General features: G+C 38.6%; 1 protein-coding gene across 5 annotated transcripts in view; it reads left to right on the top strand.

Moving 5' to 3' along the window:
* Positions 1-19,912, top strand: part of nrxn2b (neurexin 2b) — a 966,013-nt gene that overhangs the window by 883,413 nt on the left and 62,688 nt on the right. For all 5 annotated transcript variants that reach the window (XM_061710648.1, XM_061710646.1, XM_061710647.1 and 2 more), the window contains one exon: positions 18,691-18,862. In XM_061710648.1, coding sequence (XP_061566632.1) covers positions 18,691-18,862 — 172 coding nt within the window. The remainder of the gene's footprint in view (positions 1-18,690; positions 18,863-19,912) is intronic.

The following is a 19,912-nucleotide window of genomic DNA, read 5'->3' as shown; positions in this document are numbered from 1 at the left end:
GAAAGATTCTACAGAGCTCTTTTATTTAGTCCTGATGCACTCACCTTTGTGAGCCAAGGGAGCACTCGGTGGCTCACAGAGAGATTGGCGATCATTCACAAGAGACTGCCGATCAATTGGGTTCTACCAAAGCCAGCCTTGCTAGCAACTCCAGTCAACTCAGTAATGAGGAAAAGAGGTGGTGGTGAAAGCAGACACATTAGAAAAGTGAAGTTCAAGCCCAGACTCAGAGAAGTTAAACTTAAGGCCATCTGAAGATGAGTCTTCTGTAATGAAGACTCAAGATTCCGCAGCTTAATTTTCTTTCTGATAGAAAGTAAAACTCAAATGAATAAAATAATCAGTCATTTTGAACGGAAATGAAAAAATGTTCTCCTACCCAATTATTTTGCAGTATAAAACTGATAAAAACATTCATGTCAGTCATCATTATTGCTTTGCTTTGCCCCCAGGAGGATAGACAGAGTATTTAGGTGTTGTTGCTGATACGGGGACAATTGCCATATTTTATAATCTGGTAGGGATTAAGGAAAGCCAGTACATGCAGAGGCTAAATGGGAAGGAACAAATTCACTAAAATAAAGAAATCAAAGTGCTCATGAAACCTTGTAGTGATTGTGAGCCTCTTTGTCCACCATTAAGGTCACCTGATTTGACGAATGTCTAAGAGTGCCTGGGTCAACATGGTGAAGCAATGAACCCTGAGTGGATGGACATTGATTTCTCTTGCCACAGTAACAGATATCCTTTCCTGACTTTTCTTGGAAGAATACACCCCCACAGCTCCCGTCCTGCTCCTTTATTTGCTTATTTTTGTCTTCTTGTTGCTATCATTTCATTGTATCATCACTTTCTTGCCTTTTTTCCTATTTTCTATTCTCTTGTGAGTTTTATTCATCATAAGCCTTTCTTCTCCTCTTCTCATCCATCTTCCATTGCTGGCAAAGGAACGACTGAAGAGGCGTTGAGTTAAAAATCCTCTTACAACATGTCCATGTTTCACTTGTTAGATGTAAACTCTTACCACATTACTTAACAACAACCTGTGTTGTAAATAATGAGTTTATTTTAGCATCCAGGTGCTGTATTATTATAATATAATGGTTCTGCTTGATGATTTTCTTCATGTCAATAAGCATTGAAAGGCAGGCTGAACACCCTTGATTAATGTTTTAACCTTTTCTTATCTCTAAAGATGCTTTTCTTCAGCCAAAAATAAAAGCAGGTTCATTTTTTTACTTCATAAAAATGTGATAACTTAGTGCATTATATTTCTCTTAAACAAATCACAATCATTATTCTGGATGAATACTTTAATAAAGGATTTAATGCAGTATATACACTGCCAACTGTGTCACTTGTCAAAACCACCTAGTATATATGGGTAGACCTTTAACTATTCATACACGCTCTTTGTAACTCTATAATTTATAATAATTTTGAGATTACTGTAATACAATGTGTCAAACCGTTAGATAGCCCCAAGTGGCAGAAAAATCATTCCAATACTTATATACTGCTTTCAGACATAAATCCCATTTATGCACCAGTTTGTAATAATGTGGCAGAGACCAAATGTGACCGCTCAGACTAAACTTTAAACATCATCACAATAACCATACCCACAAATTAGACTATTTATACAGAACCATTTCATCTCAAAGCTGGCTGGGTTTGCCAGACTCACCTCTCTCTTGCTTCCCATTTCCATGTCCCAAACTGCTCACAAAACGTGCTGACGGGTCATTTCTCCACATAGAAAGCATATTATTACATCCAGCTCTCTTGTCTAATGCTATTTCTTTGATGGTTGTTATTGATGTCACAATTTTTTCTTCTTTTCAAAGTCCTGTCAAGATATTAATCACTTGTGATTTTCTTCTGCTGATGCTTCTTTTCATGTCAGCAGTTTTATTGCAGATGACTGCATCTGTCAGAGTATCACTATAATGCAGAGGAATTTTGCCACGAGCAGCAAGCAGTTTCTTGCTATTACAGTTTCCTGCTGCCTCTTTTTCCAGATTTGTTGTGTTCCTGAGTGGGTGCTCTGATGGACAGTGGTATAATACTCTGCCTTGTTTTAGACTCACCATTTGTTAAAGGGTCATTGTGTATCACGGGCTACCAGATTGTGGGCCATTCCAGTTTTAATACTTTGGATGCGTTCAGATGGATCATCTCAGTGCAAAAATGAGCGTCCTCTGCCATCTGTGTGAAAGGGGTAATAATAATCATTCAATAGTCAAAATCACTGAAAGCGAAATAAAAGAGTAAAATGATTGTATATGGATATCCTTAGCTGGACTGATTTTTATTTTTACGCTTTACAAAAATGTCACTTTAGTTATAACAGGCCCTCACTTTTCTTTGTACTCGCAACAAAAGTCCATACACCTATGAGAATTGACGTGTGTGTACAGGCCCAGCAATTGTGTTTGTTAATACTAAAGCTGGTGGGTCCGGCAGGAGTCGGACCAACGTATCTTGATGGCCTTTGTTTTGGTCAACGCAATCTATCCAAAATAGTTGAGCAACAGCATTTGCACCATGTAGAACAGCTTTAATATCTCCCCAGTTATCAAAGTTGTTCTTCACATGCAACGTGAATTGTAGCAGAAAAACACCTCACATGATGGAATCAGCTCAATGTTCCCACTGGACGTCATTCATGAAATGTGAGCAGAGTTCATTTGTGCATAACCTGTTGGCAATCTATGCTTCTGAAAATGTCTGGAGCATTTTTTAAACCACATATGGTGAATTTATATAAAGAAATACATTTATATGTAATATGAGGCATAGTCTTTTGATTGACAGTCGGCGCAGCCAATGGCTCGCCATCATCACTTTGTTAGTCTATAGAGGGAATGCGCATGACGTCACAGATGCGACTTCACAGTGGGTTACGCCCATTGAGTGGCAGCGTAAACTTTCAGTTTGAGTAACTGGAAAACATCTAAAATGGGAAAGAGCTGTCGTGCGATCGACTACTCTTAGATTTAGCAAGAAATCGGACTTGTCGTTTTACAGACTGCCGAAAAATAAGCTTAAGAGAGACAAATGGATCGCTGCAATTCGCAGAAACAACTGGATTCCAGGCACCAAAACGTGGATTCGCGGTTCCCATTTTGAATCAGGTAATGTTGGATTTTTGGGTAGCGAATGTTAAACGGGCCAATCATAAAGTTCGGTGTCCTCATCACTTTAATTTCTATAACAAATCCTGCCTTGAAGTAGGACCAAGCGTCAATACTTTTGTAAGCCTTCAAGCTTTGCTTCGTGTATTTCCCCGGCGTAGAAATTTAGTACATATAAATATCAGGAAACTTGATTCGTGGCCAAATATTAATGTCCATGGACCACTGGTTCTTGGGGTAACTGTACTGGTCATTGTCAAGTCCAACTGCCTTTAATTTAAGCCAATAATCGGCTGTTATCCCGTCTTCGTCACTAGTTGCAGCCATTTTTGCTGATGTTTTGCCACTCAGTGCGAATAAGGGGGCGTGGTCCAGTGTGGAAGTGACATCAATGCAGACCCTCTATACAAACCCAGCATCGGCTAAACACAGCTGTAATTTCTGACTTCACCACCGACGCAATATGATAGGCAGGAATTGTCGCGTCCGGCTTGTTGGAGATAGGGAGTCACAACATAAACTGGATGTTGTTAATAAAGCATAATGTGTACTCAGATTAGTATACTCTATACCAAGCTGAAGACACAAAAGCAGGTTGCAAGCTCAAATTATTTAAATGAGTTCAATTAGGTCCAAGTCACACACAAAGCTCCAAACAACAAAGCCTTTTCAAATACATTGTTTAACCTTAGTAAGTGAGTGCTGCACAGGAGGAAAGTCCATAAATAAACAAGTGCTGCATAGAGGAAAGTCCATGAGTAAATGAGTGCTGCAAAGAGATACGAGTGTATATAACACATGTTCTAACTTTAAACAAGTACAGCACATAAAACACAAGGGTACAATATCCCATTACAAACTCAACCACCAAAGCAGCACACAGAGGTAGGGTGAAATGAAAGAAAGTCAGCTGCCTAGACTGAAGGGTAGGATGGGTTTATAAAGTTTGAAGTCCAGAAGATGGCAGGGTTGGGTAGATGGAACAGAGTGTCCCGTGGCATCTTCGGATCCCAGTATGAAGAAGGAATGACTAGCAGGTCTTGAACTCATCCAATCACGGACGGGGAGCCACACAGTAGCTTTCCCTCCTGATTACCACAATCAATACAAAACTGCCATTAATCAAGTGCAACTTAGGGCCGTATAGACCAGTGTGTCACATAGCTGGTGCTTCGTGCATTGTATTTTGCAGTCTATTGCAGCTGCATCCCATCTTGTTTCTCCAAACTACAGGTCATATTTCCTGTAGCATGCGTGTGTTAATCTTGCAGGATTTGCGTGTTATGAACATGTTATCTTTGACAGCCCTAGTACCTGTATTATAAATGTTTTCCCTTTTCCCTAGTATTTTTATATGCATATACATTATGATGTCATCGGTATAACAAATAGTTTTCCAGCAAATCCTTTTGATTTAATTGCTTTTTAATTATCAATTAATTGAATTCATTTGTTAATATTTGACTCTCATATCACATAATTACCAATAAAAATATCAAAATTCCATAAAAGAAAAATCTTTACTATTGGAAGATATTTAGCAACAATATTAGACCTTAGGTTTCCACCTTGTGGACTAACAGGACCATTCAAATTAAGAAAGCCTTTTTCACTTTTTGAGATTATAGCGATAGACTCTAAAACAATGGACGGATGTCACATGACCAATTGGTTGTTGAAGAGCACTTTTGAAGCCGGAGTCAACCATCTAACTTCTGGACTGAGGGTAAAGATACGCCGCTGCAGGCTGGCTTCAGAAGCCAGTCAATAATCTCCAATCTCTCCCATGTTAAAATATCCAAATTTAAAGCAGAAATGAACATATTTACAGTCTATTTTAAAAAAACAACATTTTGGTCTCAGTCGCTTGATTTCTCACCCATGACAACTCTGAGGGGGTGAATTTTGTGCCACGCCAGGAGCGTTTGTATATAAAGCAATACATTTAATTCTAATATGATTGATTGACAGTTGGCTCAGCCAATGGCCAGCCGCTATCACTTCCTCATCTATAACTAACCTTCAGCTAAACCCGACAGTCATTTTTCATTTTGCCGTCTGGTCAACATATTAAACAGTTCATCCCGCTGTAAATGTCTGACGGCAGCTCTACAGATATTCCAGCGGGGTTCGGCTGAAGGAGTAAACTTTTATTGACATGAGGTAGGCGTAGGGTTGCCACCTTTCAGAAATAGAAATAAGGGACGCCCTGATTTCAGCAGCACAGGAGCCAAAAAAAAACCCCCAAAACTTCTAAACTGAATAAAAATGTGTTTATTTTATATGAAAAAACAAAATGCTTTGATTTAAAGTTTAAAGTGCTTTAATAGCATTGAACTTGCATGACTGTACAGACAACCATACTAGCAACTGAAATATCTTCCTATGCTACGTATGTCCATATCAGCCCAGATGTAATATAGCCTACAGGTGAAGAATATGGTGTAAAAGTTTCAATAATTTCAATAATTCAACTAGAATATGGTGTAAAAGTTAATTTATTTCAATAATTAAACTAGAATATGGTGTAAAGGTTAATTTATTTCAATAATTCAACTAGAATATGGTGTAAAAGTTAATTTATTTCAATAATTCAACTAGAATATGGTGTAAAAGTTAACTTATTTCAATAATTCAACTAGAATATGGCGTAAAGGTTAATTTATTTCAATAATTCAACTAGAATATGGTGTAAAAGTTAACTTATTTCAATAATTCAACTAGAATATGGTGTAAAAGTTAATTTATTTCAATAATTCAACTAGAATATGGTGTAAAAGTTAATTTATTTCAATAATTCAACTAGAATATGGTGTAAAGGTTAACTTATTTCAATAATTCAACTAGAATATGGTGTAAAAGTTAATTTATTTCAATAATTCAACTAGAATATGGTGTAAAAGTTAATTTATTTCAATAATTCAACTAGAATATGGTGTAAAGGTTAATTTATTTCAATAATTCAACTAGAATATGGCGTAAAAGTTAAGGAAAATACGGTACAAATCGTGTCCCGTATTAGTTCAATACGGGACGCAACATTTTTTTCTCAAATAAAGGACAATTCCGTATTTTACGGGACGGGTGGCAACCCTAGGTAGGCGTGTTTCTGTCAGCTTGCAGAGCAACATGGCTGCGTCTCATACAAAGAAAAACAGGCTTCAAAACTGGTCTTCAGAAACCAGTGGGTCACGTGACCGAATGCTTCGGCCATTATTTTTTACAGTCTAGGTTTTGAAGCCCATTTTTCATTGTACGCGCTGCCAACAGTAGCACCATTGACTCCGACCAAAGTGGCATTGACGTTGGCATCTCATCCCTGCCGGTCCAACATAAGCGTGAGAGCCCTCCCAGAACTCATACAGATCAAAAGGAAGTGCCTCAGATGGAAAAAATACAACTATATTTCATAGTCTCTGAGGACGTTTTTGAGCACTTTTGAACATGGCTGAAATGAACTAGAGGGGGCGGCAAAACTGGTGACCCAGCTTCATACTAATTGGACAAAAACACGCAGATAGCTCAAACTGTCAAACAAGTCACGACGACTGTAACCAAGCAGTAGAATGAATGAATGAATGCTTTTTCTATTTGGGGTGAGTTGCCCGATCTCTCTTACCAACAAAAACTTCCAAACTACTTTTTGCTTCGTTGGACAAAAGACAAAGCATTAATGGCACTTTTACACTAGTACCTACTCGGCTCGACTCAACTTGGCCTGGTTTCTTTTCCATAACAATTCAGCACCTGGAGCAGAAGTAGGAGGTTGGAGCGAAGCTGCTGCGACGTATTTGATTGTGTGATCTAAACGAAGAAAACAACAACACTAAAGATGTAGAACCTGGAGGAGATGATAGATGTGCTGCTGGGTCTGTGGCTTGTGTTCAATATCAAGTTAAAAGATGAGAGTGAGAGAAACTTCAAGCGGCAACGCTTTTTTTTTTTTTGTTTGTCTCGGTGCTGCTGAAAAGTCAGCTGGAGCCACGAGCAGCTATGAAGAGACAGAGCTTCTGGTAGATCTGGTCGTTCCTTATCGCCCGTCTAGATCCCTTTTTAATTCTCTCCTCAGCACCAGGTTTATGAACATCTGCACCTCAGAGTTGGATTATGAACCAGATTTTTGTGCTGCCAATGCCTGTTGAATAAAATGAACAAGAAGCCGCCGTCAGAGTTACTCTTTCGCTGATGTCACATCCTGAGTCAGACGTCTGACTCCAACTCCCAGACCAATCGGTGGCCTGTAGTGTGATGATGTCAGATACAGACGACTCAGCCGCTTAGAACCTCGCCAGAATAGATACAGAAAAAGTATCGACTTGGCACGTTAGACCCCTGGTGGAAAAGCGCAAAGGCGAGTGGAGTCGGCCTGAGTAGGTACTAGTGGAAAAGCGCCATAAGTGTGTCTACTGGTCACCTCTTTCCACGGCCGTCCCTTCCCAGTCCCTGTGACATACAGTACATAGCCTACTAACAGAGCAAGGTGAAATATATTTTCTTTGATCGACTACAGTTCAAATTACATTGGTAGCTGCATCAGGAAGAAATCTTCCACTCATTCCACTCCATTTTCAACACGTGGCATATTCACATGTCGACATGCTGATTTACCTTTACCCTCTTTACTGTATATGGTGGCTCCTGGGAAGGGAAGTAGTAATGAGCAGCTGGTGTGCGCTCGCAATTATAAAATGTATACAAGTTTCTTATGATAAAATCCAAGTTTTATGCAGCGTTTGTGTTTCTACATTCTGGGATGGACGGGCCAATCTACTTGCAGCAGTGGGAAACCTTCAGGACCTTCTACGCCTTCAGACAAGTCCTAAAAAAAAAAAAAGAAATAACAATAAATGTAATAATAATAATGATAATAATAATAAAGTATTCATTAAAAATATATTATTTTTTATTTCTATCTCATTTAATTTAATACAATATATTTAACAGATTTTCTCTCATCTATGTTCTAAAATTAAGTTTACTGTCAAGTTCATGTCCTGAAAACCTCTTATCCAATCAGAATGGTCTGTCTCTATTAAGGCCCGGTTAGCTGCTCATTTATTGGTTAGGACTTCACGAATCCCAGGGAAGACCAAGCTATGTGTTTTGGTGTGGAGAGTGACGGGCAAATCGACCAATCACGGTTTGATTTCAAGTGGGCGGGAATAAAACAAAAGATCGTAGGCCTTCATGAAGTCCGAACATCAAATCTCTGCAGAGTGGTGAGAGTGGTTGAGAGACGGAGTTAAATGGCGGAAGACGAGAGTGATCCGCAATGATTTCTTTTATATTTTTTAAATGATGTCCGGTGTGTTTTCTACTTTTAGAGTTGAAGTATAAGAAGAGTTTTGCTGCATGCTTATGACCAAGTTTAAGGAGGATAATATATCAGGTGGCTTACTACGCCCTTTTGTATTTAGCATTCATTTAGCCTCCACATCCAGCAGTTTTGCAGCGATGGAGATGCCTGTGTGTAACATGGGCAAGCCCAGAGTGAGTCATACTCGGATGGGAGATTCAGATCACACACAAACACTAGACCACATTAGTCTACTTCATTGATTTTTCAATGAGATCTGATTCACCATTAGAAGAGCCGGTCCTGGTTTTCAGTGCAGGGCAGGAAGAACGGATAACCACTGTTGTTGAAAATAGGCAAAGAAGAGGAGGAGTCGACGTGAGGGAGAGATGGAGGAGAGGGGAGATAAAGTGCTATTAAGATGAAGAGATGTGCTGGGGGGAGGAGGCGGCCAACTAAGTCAAGGTGACTGCCGGAGATCACGGCAAACACATACAAATGAGATGGCTGAGCTGCACCAGAAAGAAGGTATAGCGAATGAAACCAACCATATCTTTTCTGCAAAGTGACACTTCTCCACAGACGACCAAATCAAAACGACAGACATGCCTATAAGTGCACTTGAGGTGAGTGAGGAGAAGTGTAGACATGATGCTTAAGCTTTGGATAACAGCTTCCTGGCTCTAGGTGCCTGCTGGCTCTCTGTTTTCCTCTTTCTACCACAACATAACACTCCAAAGACGTTAAGTGAGTGCACGGCAGATGATTTAGATGACGAGAAGTCTCCGTGTTATGCAACAACCTATTTTTTTTTCTTACATAACTCTGCAGTTTCTGAGTGGAAGATTAGCCCCACTATATTGTTCTCCTTGTGGCAGAAGCCACAGTCAATCTGCACTCACAGGCAATATGCATGCATTTTTACAAGATGATTACACATACATTGCCCCTCGAAGGGAAGATGCAGAGATATCACATGAAGCTATAACACTCAGTTGCAGAATATCTGGGATATCTTGGAAAGAGATTCACCAATATTCATCTGTTTTTGCAAATAGCACATACATTTCAGCACCAAAGCAAAGTTTACGAGCTGGTATATATATATATATATAGTAAGAAGCTTAGCTCATATTGTAATACTGTATGAAATATTAAGTTGCCCTACACCACATGGAGGTGTCAACTGCATGTGTGCGTCCAAATAAGAATTGATTGCTTTTTGTTGACCATCCAGTAAAAATCTATTTATCAGTCGTTTCTCTGTTCACGCTGCTCCATTGGCTGATTCATAAGCTCATAAATATTGCAGCTCTGCATACTTAGCTGGCATGTCAAGTTAGACTCAAGCAGATGCAGGCTGTGATAGATCATCATTGAGGAAATGAGAGAAAAAGCTGATGAATACTTTGCATTTCCACCACCCAGGGGACTATTGATATGACGTCTGTCAAACAGAATTATGGGCATCAGCAAATTCCTGAACCGGTCAGCTGCTTTTCTGGACAGTTTCTTGAGGCACAGTTGATACAGCAGAAAAGCAAAATACCTTGTTGTGATTTAAACAGCTACAACTTCCTCTGCCGAGCGCTTGCCGAATCCACTTTTCAATTTATCCAGCAATTCTGTTGTTTTCGGATTCTAATTCACTTGTTTGGCATTTACAAGACAAAATCTGATAGGGGAGTCCAAAGAGACTTTGAAGAAATGAAAATACATCAAGATTAAGATTTGCATAGAGATGAAGATGCCAGGTTTGTTTGAGGAGAGCCACACTGTGATTGAGTTGCAGAGAAATTAAACAACAAAACAATTCCTGCAGAACCTCTTTCCAATTCCCCTTTGGTGTTCTTTCCCACTGTTGAGAAACAATGAGATATTGTTGATCTCAAAGCACCCAAATGATGGAGCCATCCGCAATTTGTAGCCTTGTATAATAATTGTTAAAAAAATAAATAAAAAGGTTGCTACTTCGCGGATTTCACTTATCACGGGTTCTTTTTGGAACGTAACCCCGCGAAAAACCAGGGATTACTGTATACTAAAGCGAGCAAGATCTCAACAGTGACCCATCTTGATGGAATCCAGGCTGTTACGATGGTAATAGTAACATGTCTTTTTAACAGCATAACAGTTTCTTTGCTTGAAAATGAAGACCTGGGAATGGAAAGTTCAGTGCTGTTTTGGGTTGGGTGTTACATATTAAATGAGCCGCTGTGGAAATCAGGATCAGATACAGAAAAGCAACTGGGTAAGAAACCCAACACATTGCAGTCCCTGATGGAGATATACCCACTAACGATTATGGATCCGAGGATCTTGAAACACATCTCACCACATGCCCGCGAGCACAGCCTTCAGCCGGTCCAGGGAGAGGAGCGTTCCAGTTAGTGGAGCCAGAGAAAATCACCTGTAACGCCCGACCTTTCCTGACTGCAGCCAGCTCACTACATTCACCAGAAACAACAACTCTTAAACAGATATTCTGGCTGACATGCATTGCTTCAAGACTCTCGATCATCACATCAGATAAGCACTGTGGAGTGTTGCATCAGATAACCTGATGACCCTGCAAGATGCCACAGATATACATCACTCTCACACAGACATATCTTCACACCGTCCACATTTATTTGTCACTCTATAAAGTGTTTCTGTAACATTTGTATTAATTGCTAATGGGTAATAGAGGGAATGCACATGACGTCAAAGATGCGACTTCACAGCGGGTTTTGCCCACTGAGTGGCAGAAAGACTGAGTGGCAGTGGGAAAGAGCTGTTGTGCGATCGACTGTACTCATAGATAGGGGTGGGTATTGGGAAGGACCTCACGATACGATACGCATCACGATACTTGAGCCACGATACGATACACATTGCGATATCCCGATTATGCGATATCCCGATTATTATATTCTACATAGTTCACCGAAAAATTTAAAAATGCATTACACATCTTAAAATCCAAGTTGTATATATGTACATCAGATGATAGTGATGGATCTTAAAATCCGAGTTGCACGTTCATCAGATTATAGTGACAATTCATGGGACAAACTGAGTCAAAACAATGTTTTATTTTAACTATACAAGCTAAAGTTACAACTTATTTGTATATGTTTTTCATATTATTTACATCATATGAAATTAACATTAAATTTAGTATGAGGTTGCTTTAATTATATGGCAAATGATAATAAACACAAGAAAGATGGGTACTAAAACCAAGGACAGGCACAGTGATCAGCGGGTATAGATATAAATCCATAAATAAATAAACCTCTGTCCATTATTTTTCATTTTTTAAGGACAGGCAATTGTCTTATATAAAAAAATAAATTATAAAATGAAATAAAACGTGAAATAAAACCTGAGCTCAGTGCAGGGCCCTCCCAGGGTTGGTAGAGAGTGGCAATGCCCAGGACTGTCACTTAGGTAGGAGCACTGGGTGATGTAATGGGAAAAAAATCGGGGATAAAAAAAAAAAAAAAAAAAAAAAATTAAAAAAAAAAAAAAAAAAAATCTATATTCAAATTTTGAATATCGATATTGAATCGGCTGGAAAAGTATCGCGATATATTGCCATATCGATATTTTTGCCCACCCCTACTCATAGATTTAGCAAGAAATCGGAATTATCGTTTTACAGACTGCCGAACAATAAGCTTAAGAGAGACAAATGGATCGCTGCAATTCACAGAAAAAACTGGATTCCAGGCACCGAAACGTGGATTTGCGGTTCCCATTTTATATCAGGTAATGTTGGATTTTTGGGTAGCTAACGTTAAACGGTCAAATCATAAAGTTCAGTGTCCTCATCACTTTAATTTCTACAATGAATCCTGCCTTGAAGTCGGACCAAGCGTCAAGACGAATGTACGCCTTCAAGCTTCGCTTCGTGTATTTCCCCGGAAATTACAGAAAGTACATATAAATATCAGGAAACTCGATTCGTGGCCAAATATTAATGTCCATGTTAGGGCTGGGCGATATGGACCAAAAGTCATATCTCGATATTTTCTAGCTGAATGGCGATACTCGACATATATCTCGATATTTTTTCTGTGCCATAATTGGGGTTTCCCCCAAAGCATTATAGCATAGCATCTCTGTTAGCATCTCTGTTAGCATCTCTGTTAGCATCTCTGTTAGCATCTCTGTTAGCTTCATTTTTTTCTGAGGCAAACCCTTAAAAAAACAGTCAGTTTTAATACAAAGCCTCGTGCCAAATGTCACACAGGTTCCTTTATTAACAGAGGTCTGCACAATATCAAAATGTATAAAACAAATGAAATAAAAATAAACTGCCTGCATATAGAGAATAAAAATGCTTCTTGAATAAAATAAAACAAATATCCCTTTCCTGCATAACAATTAAATTAAAATACACTGTACAATTAATACAATGTAGACAGTAACAGGCAGACTTTTCCACTGAGGTTGACAGTTGTGCAAATAACAAAACATTTGTGCAAATCTCAAGTAAAACATTCAAGTCAATTTGTCACCAAATAAGCTATATCAAAATTAAAAAAAAAAAAAAAAAAATTCTTTTTTTTTTTTTTTTTTAAATCGATATAAACGATATTGTCTCGTACCATATCGCGTTTGAAAATATATCGATATATATTAAAATATCGATATATCGCCCAGCCCTAGTCCATGTACTACTGGTTTTTGGGGTAACTGTACGGGTCACTGTCAAGTCCAACTGCCTTTAATTTAAGCCAATAATCGGCTGTTATCCCGTCTTCTCCACTAGTTGCAGCCATTTTTGCTGATGTTTTGCCACTCGGTGCGAGTAAGGGTGCGTGGTCCGGTGGGGAAGTGACGTCAATGCATACCCTCTATTTGATGGCTCATTCAAAACTCTACACTTGTAGCGATAGTTTTTAAAACATGAAACTCATGTCGCAGAAATGAAGAGGTGACACAAAAGAGCCCAATGTGTTGTGATGTAAATTTCCCCAGTGTTCAGTGTCATGAATGGAGACCATACACTAAGCATCAGAGCCTTCAGGATCAAACAGGTCCCCTTCGTCCTTATATCAAAGAGTCTATCTCTGTCCGCCTCCTGCCTTTGCCCTTCCTTTTCCTGCTCAGAATGATCATCAGCGAGAGCTCTTTGAGACTGCCAGATAACCCTGACGCACACATGCCAAGTGCAGCCTCATTCTCATTCCCCTCTCAACAGCAGCGTTTACCTCCATGCACTCTTGCACACTGCAAGGTCATGTGGAAATATTTTGGATGGAAATGCTTTGCTTCTTCCATCACGGTTCTTTTCCTGCTGTGGTTGACGCACAGAATTGAAAAGCCAATTTTCTTTGTCTTTGAGAAAAAGAAAGGAGACACTGTTAAGAGAGGATTTTTATTGATAGCTTAGTTGAAATACTGTAACTTACAGTGGTGAAAGAAAAGGATTGGCAATTTCTCCTCCTTAAAAATGTCAGATATTTGACAAGGACTGCAGAGTTTGTATGCGAGTAATTACTATAACATTCAGAAATATTTGAAAAATGTATTTCATAGCTTCACTTTTTACTCCCCAGACAAAACCTTTTCCTATAAAGCTTTATGCAGCATTGCCAAAATGATTTGGGAAGTTAAAGCTCATGCCACCCTGGAAATATTTTTCTGTCTTTTTTCGATTTTGGCTCTGAATGTTTCATTGAACTGGCAGACATGCTCTATTCCTCGGGAACTTGAAATTTAAAATAACGGAAACCTGCTGACGTTACTGATTGACCTACAAGAAGTAGAAGTACGATAACAGTGCAAAAAATATAACAATCCTCTATCTCACATTAACCGAGAGCTGAGGTGTTTAAGGGGCAGTCTGGGCTTCTGTTACCTACAATCCCTTCATTTCAGTGTTTAAGGCCTGACTGCAACCTCTTCAGTTTTTTTCTTTCTGTTTTCAGAGATATGTTCGCTTGAGGAAAATGGCTATTAAAATGTCATTACTGCTTCAATAAAATCATTTAAAAAAAAAAAAACTGGTTCCCTGCAGCTTCCCAGCGTAAATGGGCTCGATACATTCACTCGGCACAACGAAAGAACTCTAATGTTGCAGAACACAAATGCTAATCTCTCTGTAAATATCACTAAAACTCACTCTATTCTCTGCTTTTCAATCTGTAAAGTACTGATTCTTTCTGCTTTCTACTGGAAAATTGAATTAATTTTTCAAGCAAAGGTTTTGTGTCCTTCCAGAGCTTCCTAGTGGTATTAAATGGAGATGATCCTGGCATTTCCATCCAGCAGCGTTTCACGATCCCTTCGCTATTTTCTTTTTCATGAAGCAGCATTTTCTAGGTAGCAATAACCTAGGCTTTGATTACATTCTCATTTTTGTGTTCCTGCGCTTTTTAAATGTGTCTCTGGCAGTGTTCATATTCAAGTCTTAGCATCTGTATTGCGTTCTGGCAAGTGTGGGAGAGCGGGCAGAATGGCTGTAAGCGTTAGTACATGAATCAATTCATTAAGTGCTTAAGAAGGTGGAAGCAATTTGCCATTGGAGACATTTGAACCTCTTTGCAGAATTAGATAATCTGCTGAACAGTCCATCAAGCGCCACTGTGGTAAGATCATCTAGATGCAGTCTCACAAACTTCATGCCAGGGAGTTGCGCTTTCATGTTGGACTTATATGTCTGTTCTCCTTGGTTCTCCTTGTACTTCTTAAGTCTTATAGTCTGTTAATCTCCATATGAATCACAATGGTGAGCATTTCCTTTTAAGCATGCTTTATTAACACTCTAATCACAGCTGTCGTTACTGCATGGCCTTAATGTGTCCTTGGCTGGATGCTTTAACCACTTGATACGGCACCAAAAAGCTGTTACGATGCATATAAATTTGGCTGATTATACGATCATTAACTTACTATACAACCTCTGCACTTATTTACTTAATTAACTTTTTATTTTCACTTCTATTAACATTATGGTGATTTATTTTCTTTTTTTAAATCCTTAATCAGCCATGAATAATGGAAAATTGCTGCAGGCCAAAGTCACGTGTTCACCTCTGAATTTGTGGCATATGGGAAGTGGGGGAAAAAAAATGAATAATGAGATAATGGAATCAATGAAGTTTTAGCTACAGAAAGCAGAGAACAGTGTGCAAATTAGATCTCCTGTAATAATAATCAGAAAGTGCTCCTGTCTGTAGTTTTGAGGCTAAAGTTACCGGATCAGAGTTACAGCTGTTGCGGGAGCATTTACTGACAATCAGACGGTGGATGTGCAACGGTGCTGTCTGTGATGTGGTCTGTTTGTCTCTCTCACCTTTGTTCTGCGGCTCTCTTGCAGATTGTAACTCTGTAAATGACTTTGACCTTTCCTGGGACGGAGGATAGGAGCCGCAGAGGGTGAAGAGAGAGATGGCAGGAGAGCAGAGCAGAGTAGGCGGTTGACTGTAATAAACTCGAAGCAGTGGGTGGCTGTCAACACTAATAGATGGGAGAGGGGAGGGGGGTCACCCAGATGATGAATACTAAAGGTGCCTGAGTCCTCAGTCAGTGCTCTCTTCCTTACCGTGCCGGTGCTTGTGAGATCTGACGCTTCGCAGTCGCAAGACTGCAAGAAAATAGGATGGACTCAAGAAAAACATCTTTTTCCACAGGACAACAGGAGAACAATGTAGCGGAATTGAATTAGCTTTAGAATAGGATGAATAAATAAGAACTAAAAACAACACACATTTGGACCAGTGTCTCAGAAGAAGGGGTTCGCTCGGGAGGAAAAGGAAATTAAGCAGCAATCTGGTTTACAAAACACAAACACGTTGTTTTGATTTAAAAAGGGGTATTTACAGGATTTATTCTTCTTCTCAGTATACTTCTTTCTTTTATCTTTTATCACAATATCAAATCAAATCAAATCAAATTTTATTTATATAGCACCTTTCGTCCAAGTACATGAAATACAAGGTGCTTTGACATTTTGATTGAAAAATAAGCATAATAAACAAATAAAAACTGGGAGACCAAAAAGTTAAAAACTGGGAGACCAATGCACCCTGACATACAATATAAAATATATAAAATTTATAAAGAGATAAAGGTTCAAGGATTAAGGCTAAAAAAAATAATCAGTCCACAACAATAAAAATAGTAAAAACATTATAAGAGATAGATAAATAAATAAAACAGATACCTTTAAAAAAATTTAAACGGAATAAAACTAAAACTATAAAATGTGATGCTACATAAAAGCCAGACCAAAGAGATGAGTTTTTAATCTACGTTTAAAAATGTCAACATTTCCATATCAATACACAACAATAATAATAATACTAATAATACCATAAAAAATCAAATTAATAAAAACAAAAAATAAATGAATCAACCTTTCTATTTAGAAGTCCACCTGTCAGATAAATGTCTATTTTTATATTAATTTAATTCTAATATTAATGGTTAAATGTATTTCTATTTATCCCTATGTATCCCTATTTTATTTTCCTATTTAATTTAATTTCTTTACAGGTGGTTAATTAATTTCCCTAAACCAAAAATAAAGAAATAAACAAGTACAACACTAAGAGTTTAATAAAGAAAAATCACACATATATATACATACTGTATATACATACACATCACATATATTAGAAGGCACTTTATGCAACACATCTACATTTATTTTGATGCAGTGTTACTGCTGTAAGTTTTATACATTCACAGCCATTTCATGGTGTCCAAGGTAACAGGGCAGCAGCGCCTGCCAGCCTTCATCAGCAGCAAGGCCGGCCACACACTGACCACATCGTCAGCCGCTGTACATAATTGATTTTTTTATTATTATCATTGCTATTCATGTTCTGCAATACCAATCAGAAACACTCTGGTACACTGAGGGCCGAAAACATAAAATGCAACATTACATTAGTGTCGAAGAGGGCTCCATGAAATGTGGCGTTAGGTCTGTGTCATGTGTTTTCTCAGCACCGACGAACTGGCAGGATGCCATTGATAAACAGGGGTGCACACAAGCCGCTACTCCAGGGCCAGTCTAATGCACGTTTTAGATGTTTCCCTGCTTCAACACAACCCTGATGGACAAGGGGATGTCACCAACAGGGTTGTGTAGACCTTGATGGCGGTAAAGTTGCTTTCGTCAATGAAAATATCGTTGTCAACGAACCTTTATCAACGTGACGAGATGCAACGAAAATGCTGGTCATGTGATGATAACGATAATTAAATATATAATGCAATATTGTAGAGGAAAAAAATAGAGACTAAAATGTAGATTACAACATAAAAACTCTCCTAAGATCAGTACTCGAGTTGAGGGGGGATGGCATCCCCCCTGAAATAAAAACCAGTCAAAATCATCCCCCCCGTAAAACTGCCATCGCCCCTTTCCATCCCTTATGTTATTTCATCAATGAATGTGGTTTTACTGCTATTTCAACATTTAGAGTCATCACCAGAAAAATTACACCAGAAAAATAACTTATTTGACCATTTTCACCTGTTTCAAGTAAATTTTCACTTGAAATAAGTAGAAAAATCTGCCAGTGGGACAAGATTTATCTTCTCATTACAAGCAAAAGAATCTTGTTCCACTGGCAGATTTTTGTACTTATTTTAAGTGAAAATCTACTCTAAACAGGTGAAAATTGTTGTTTTTTCCAGTGATGAGTCTTGTTTAAAGTGTAATGAGATTTTATTACTAAAATGAGACATTTTAACTAGAAATAAGACAAATATTCTTGTTAAGATTTTGAGTTTTTGCAGTGATCCATTTTACTGTGAAGGACAGAGTCATATTGATAAGTTCAGAAAACTGTTTTTTATTTTTGTGTTTTGATGTATTAGATGTAAGCCCAGTGGATATTTAAAGCTTACAGAAGGCTGCATTTAACTGCTGCTATGTCATTCCTGCAGTATTTCTGCAGGCGTTTTGGTCACTGCTATTATTTGTAATATATTATATTATTTGTAATCAGCACAAATTATCTGTCCCCATATGATAAAATCCTCCATCCCCCCTGATTTTTTTTTTACAACTCGAGTACTGGCTAAGATGTCTCGAATCAAAGCGTGAATATCGATTCTGAATCTTAAGAATCGGAATCGAATGGATCCTTGACATCTGAATGGATCCCCAGCCCTACTGTACCTATTAGCCACTGAGAGTTATGTTAAGAGAAGTACACTTTGATTTCAGAGGACAGTTCAGGTTGCTCATGAGTCCTGCACTTTGTATACTTGTCTCACAAACCTCTTTCTATTGCTCTTTTGTAGGAGCGGGGAAAGATCGGTGTGATCTTCAACGTGGGAACGGACGACATAACTATCGAGGAGAGTGCTGTCATGGTGAGCGACGGCAAATACCATGTAGTGCGATTTACGCGCAGTGGTGGTAACGCCACATTACAGGTGGACAACCAGCCTGTCATCGAACGTTTCCCCTCAGGTAAGAACACGTTCCCTGTTACCGGGAGGCAATGATCAGTGTTGGACTGGAACTGTCAAAGATGTCGTTCTCAGATAAAACGGCCAACACAGTGGAGAGAGAAACAAAAGCTGAGCCTTGGGAGGAAGAACTTCCATTACCTCGCCCTGCCAAGTGTTATTGAAAGGTGGCTTTAATTCTTGTTTATTTTCATGACCTAAAAGACTGGCTGTTTTATTCCGGGTGATTAAGCCAGGTTCTTGTCCAAAAGACAAGATGAGCCAAGCAGCCTTCCAGAGGCAGGTCATTTCCCATCCACGAGCATCCAGCTCTCTCCAGTTAGCCGCTGGCTCTGATTCCAGGATTGAAAGGAGGTCAGCTCAATACCAATTTGCCAGTCAGGTGTAGTTGGTAAGCAAGGATACAAGAGAAAGTATGTGGCAGCCTTTATAAGTCACACCTGGGCATCTGCGATGGAAACAAGTACAGCACATTACACATTCTTACTTTAAATGAGGGCAAACACCCGATGAGTCACTGCAGAGCGTGTGCTAATTCCCCCTCTTGTTGTCTAACCACAGCCATGCTATTCTTTTTCAGCCTGGATTTTGAGGCTATTTTTGGTTGCGCTCAAGCTCATACTTAATTTCTCTCTCCAATGTGTTTCCCTCTTTGTACATGGTTGTTCAAAAGGAAGACATTTTTCAGTCCCAACCCGAGTTTGCATATGGCAAACACCAGGCTGAAGTGACACTCTCTGCTCTAATTAGTTTGTAGTTTATAGTTTTATTTGGATCCCCATTAGCTACAGCAAAACTGCAGCTATCCTTCCGGGGGCCGACACATAATACCCAGTACATTACAACAAAAAAATTAAGAAGTAGCATATAAAAAAAGAAAAGAAAAACAGAAAATAAAGAAAAAATAAAAAGTAATTCCGTTTTTTATATCTTAACATTTAGATATAAATAAAAACAATACATATTCATACATTTTATAACATCAACAAATTCAAACAATGTATAGTTATCATAGTTTGCGCCAATAACCATTTTTTATAAATATTAATTT

Source organism: Cololabis saira, chromosome 20 (assembly GCF_033807715.1).
Source record: "Cololabis saira isolate AMF1-May2022 chromosome 20, fColSai1.1, whole genome shotgun sequence".
NCBI classification, from domain to species: domain Eukaryota; kingdom Metazoa; phylum Chordata; class Actinopteri; order Beloniformes; family Belonidae; genus Cololabis; species Cololabis saira.
Note: the sequence above shows the minus strand (reverse complement) of the source record. Positions and strands in the feature narration are given on the sequence as shown.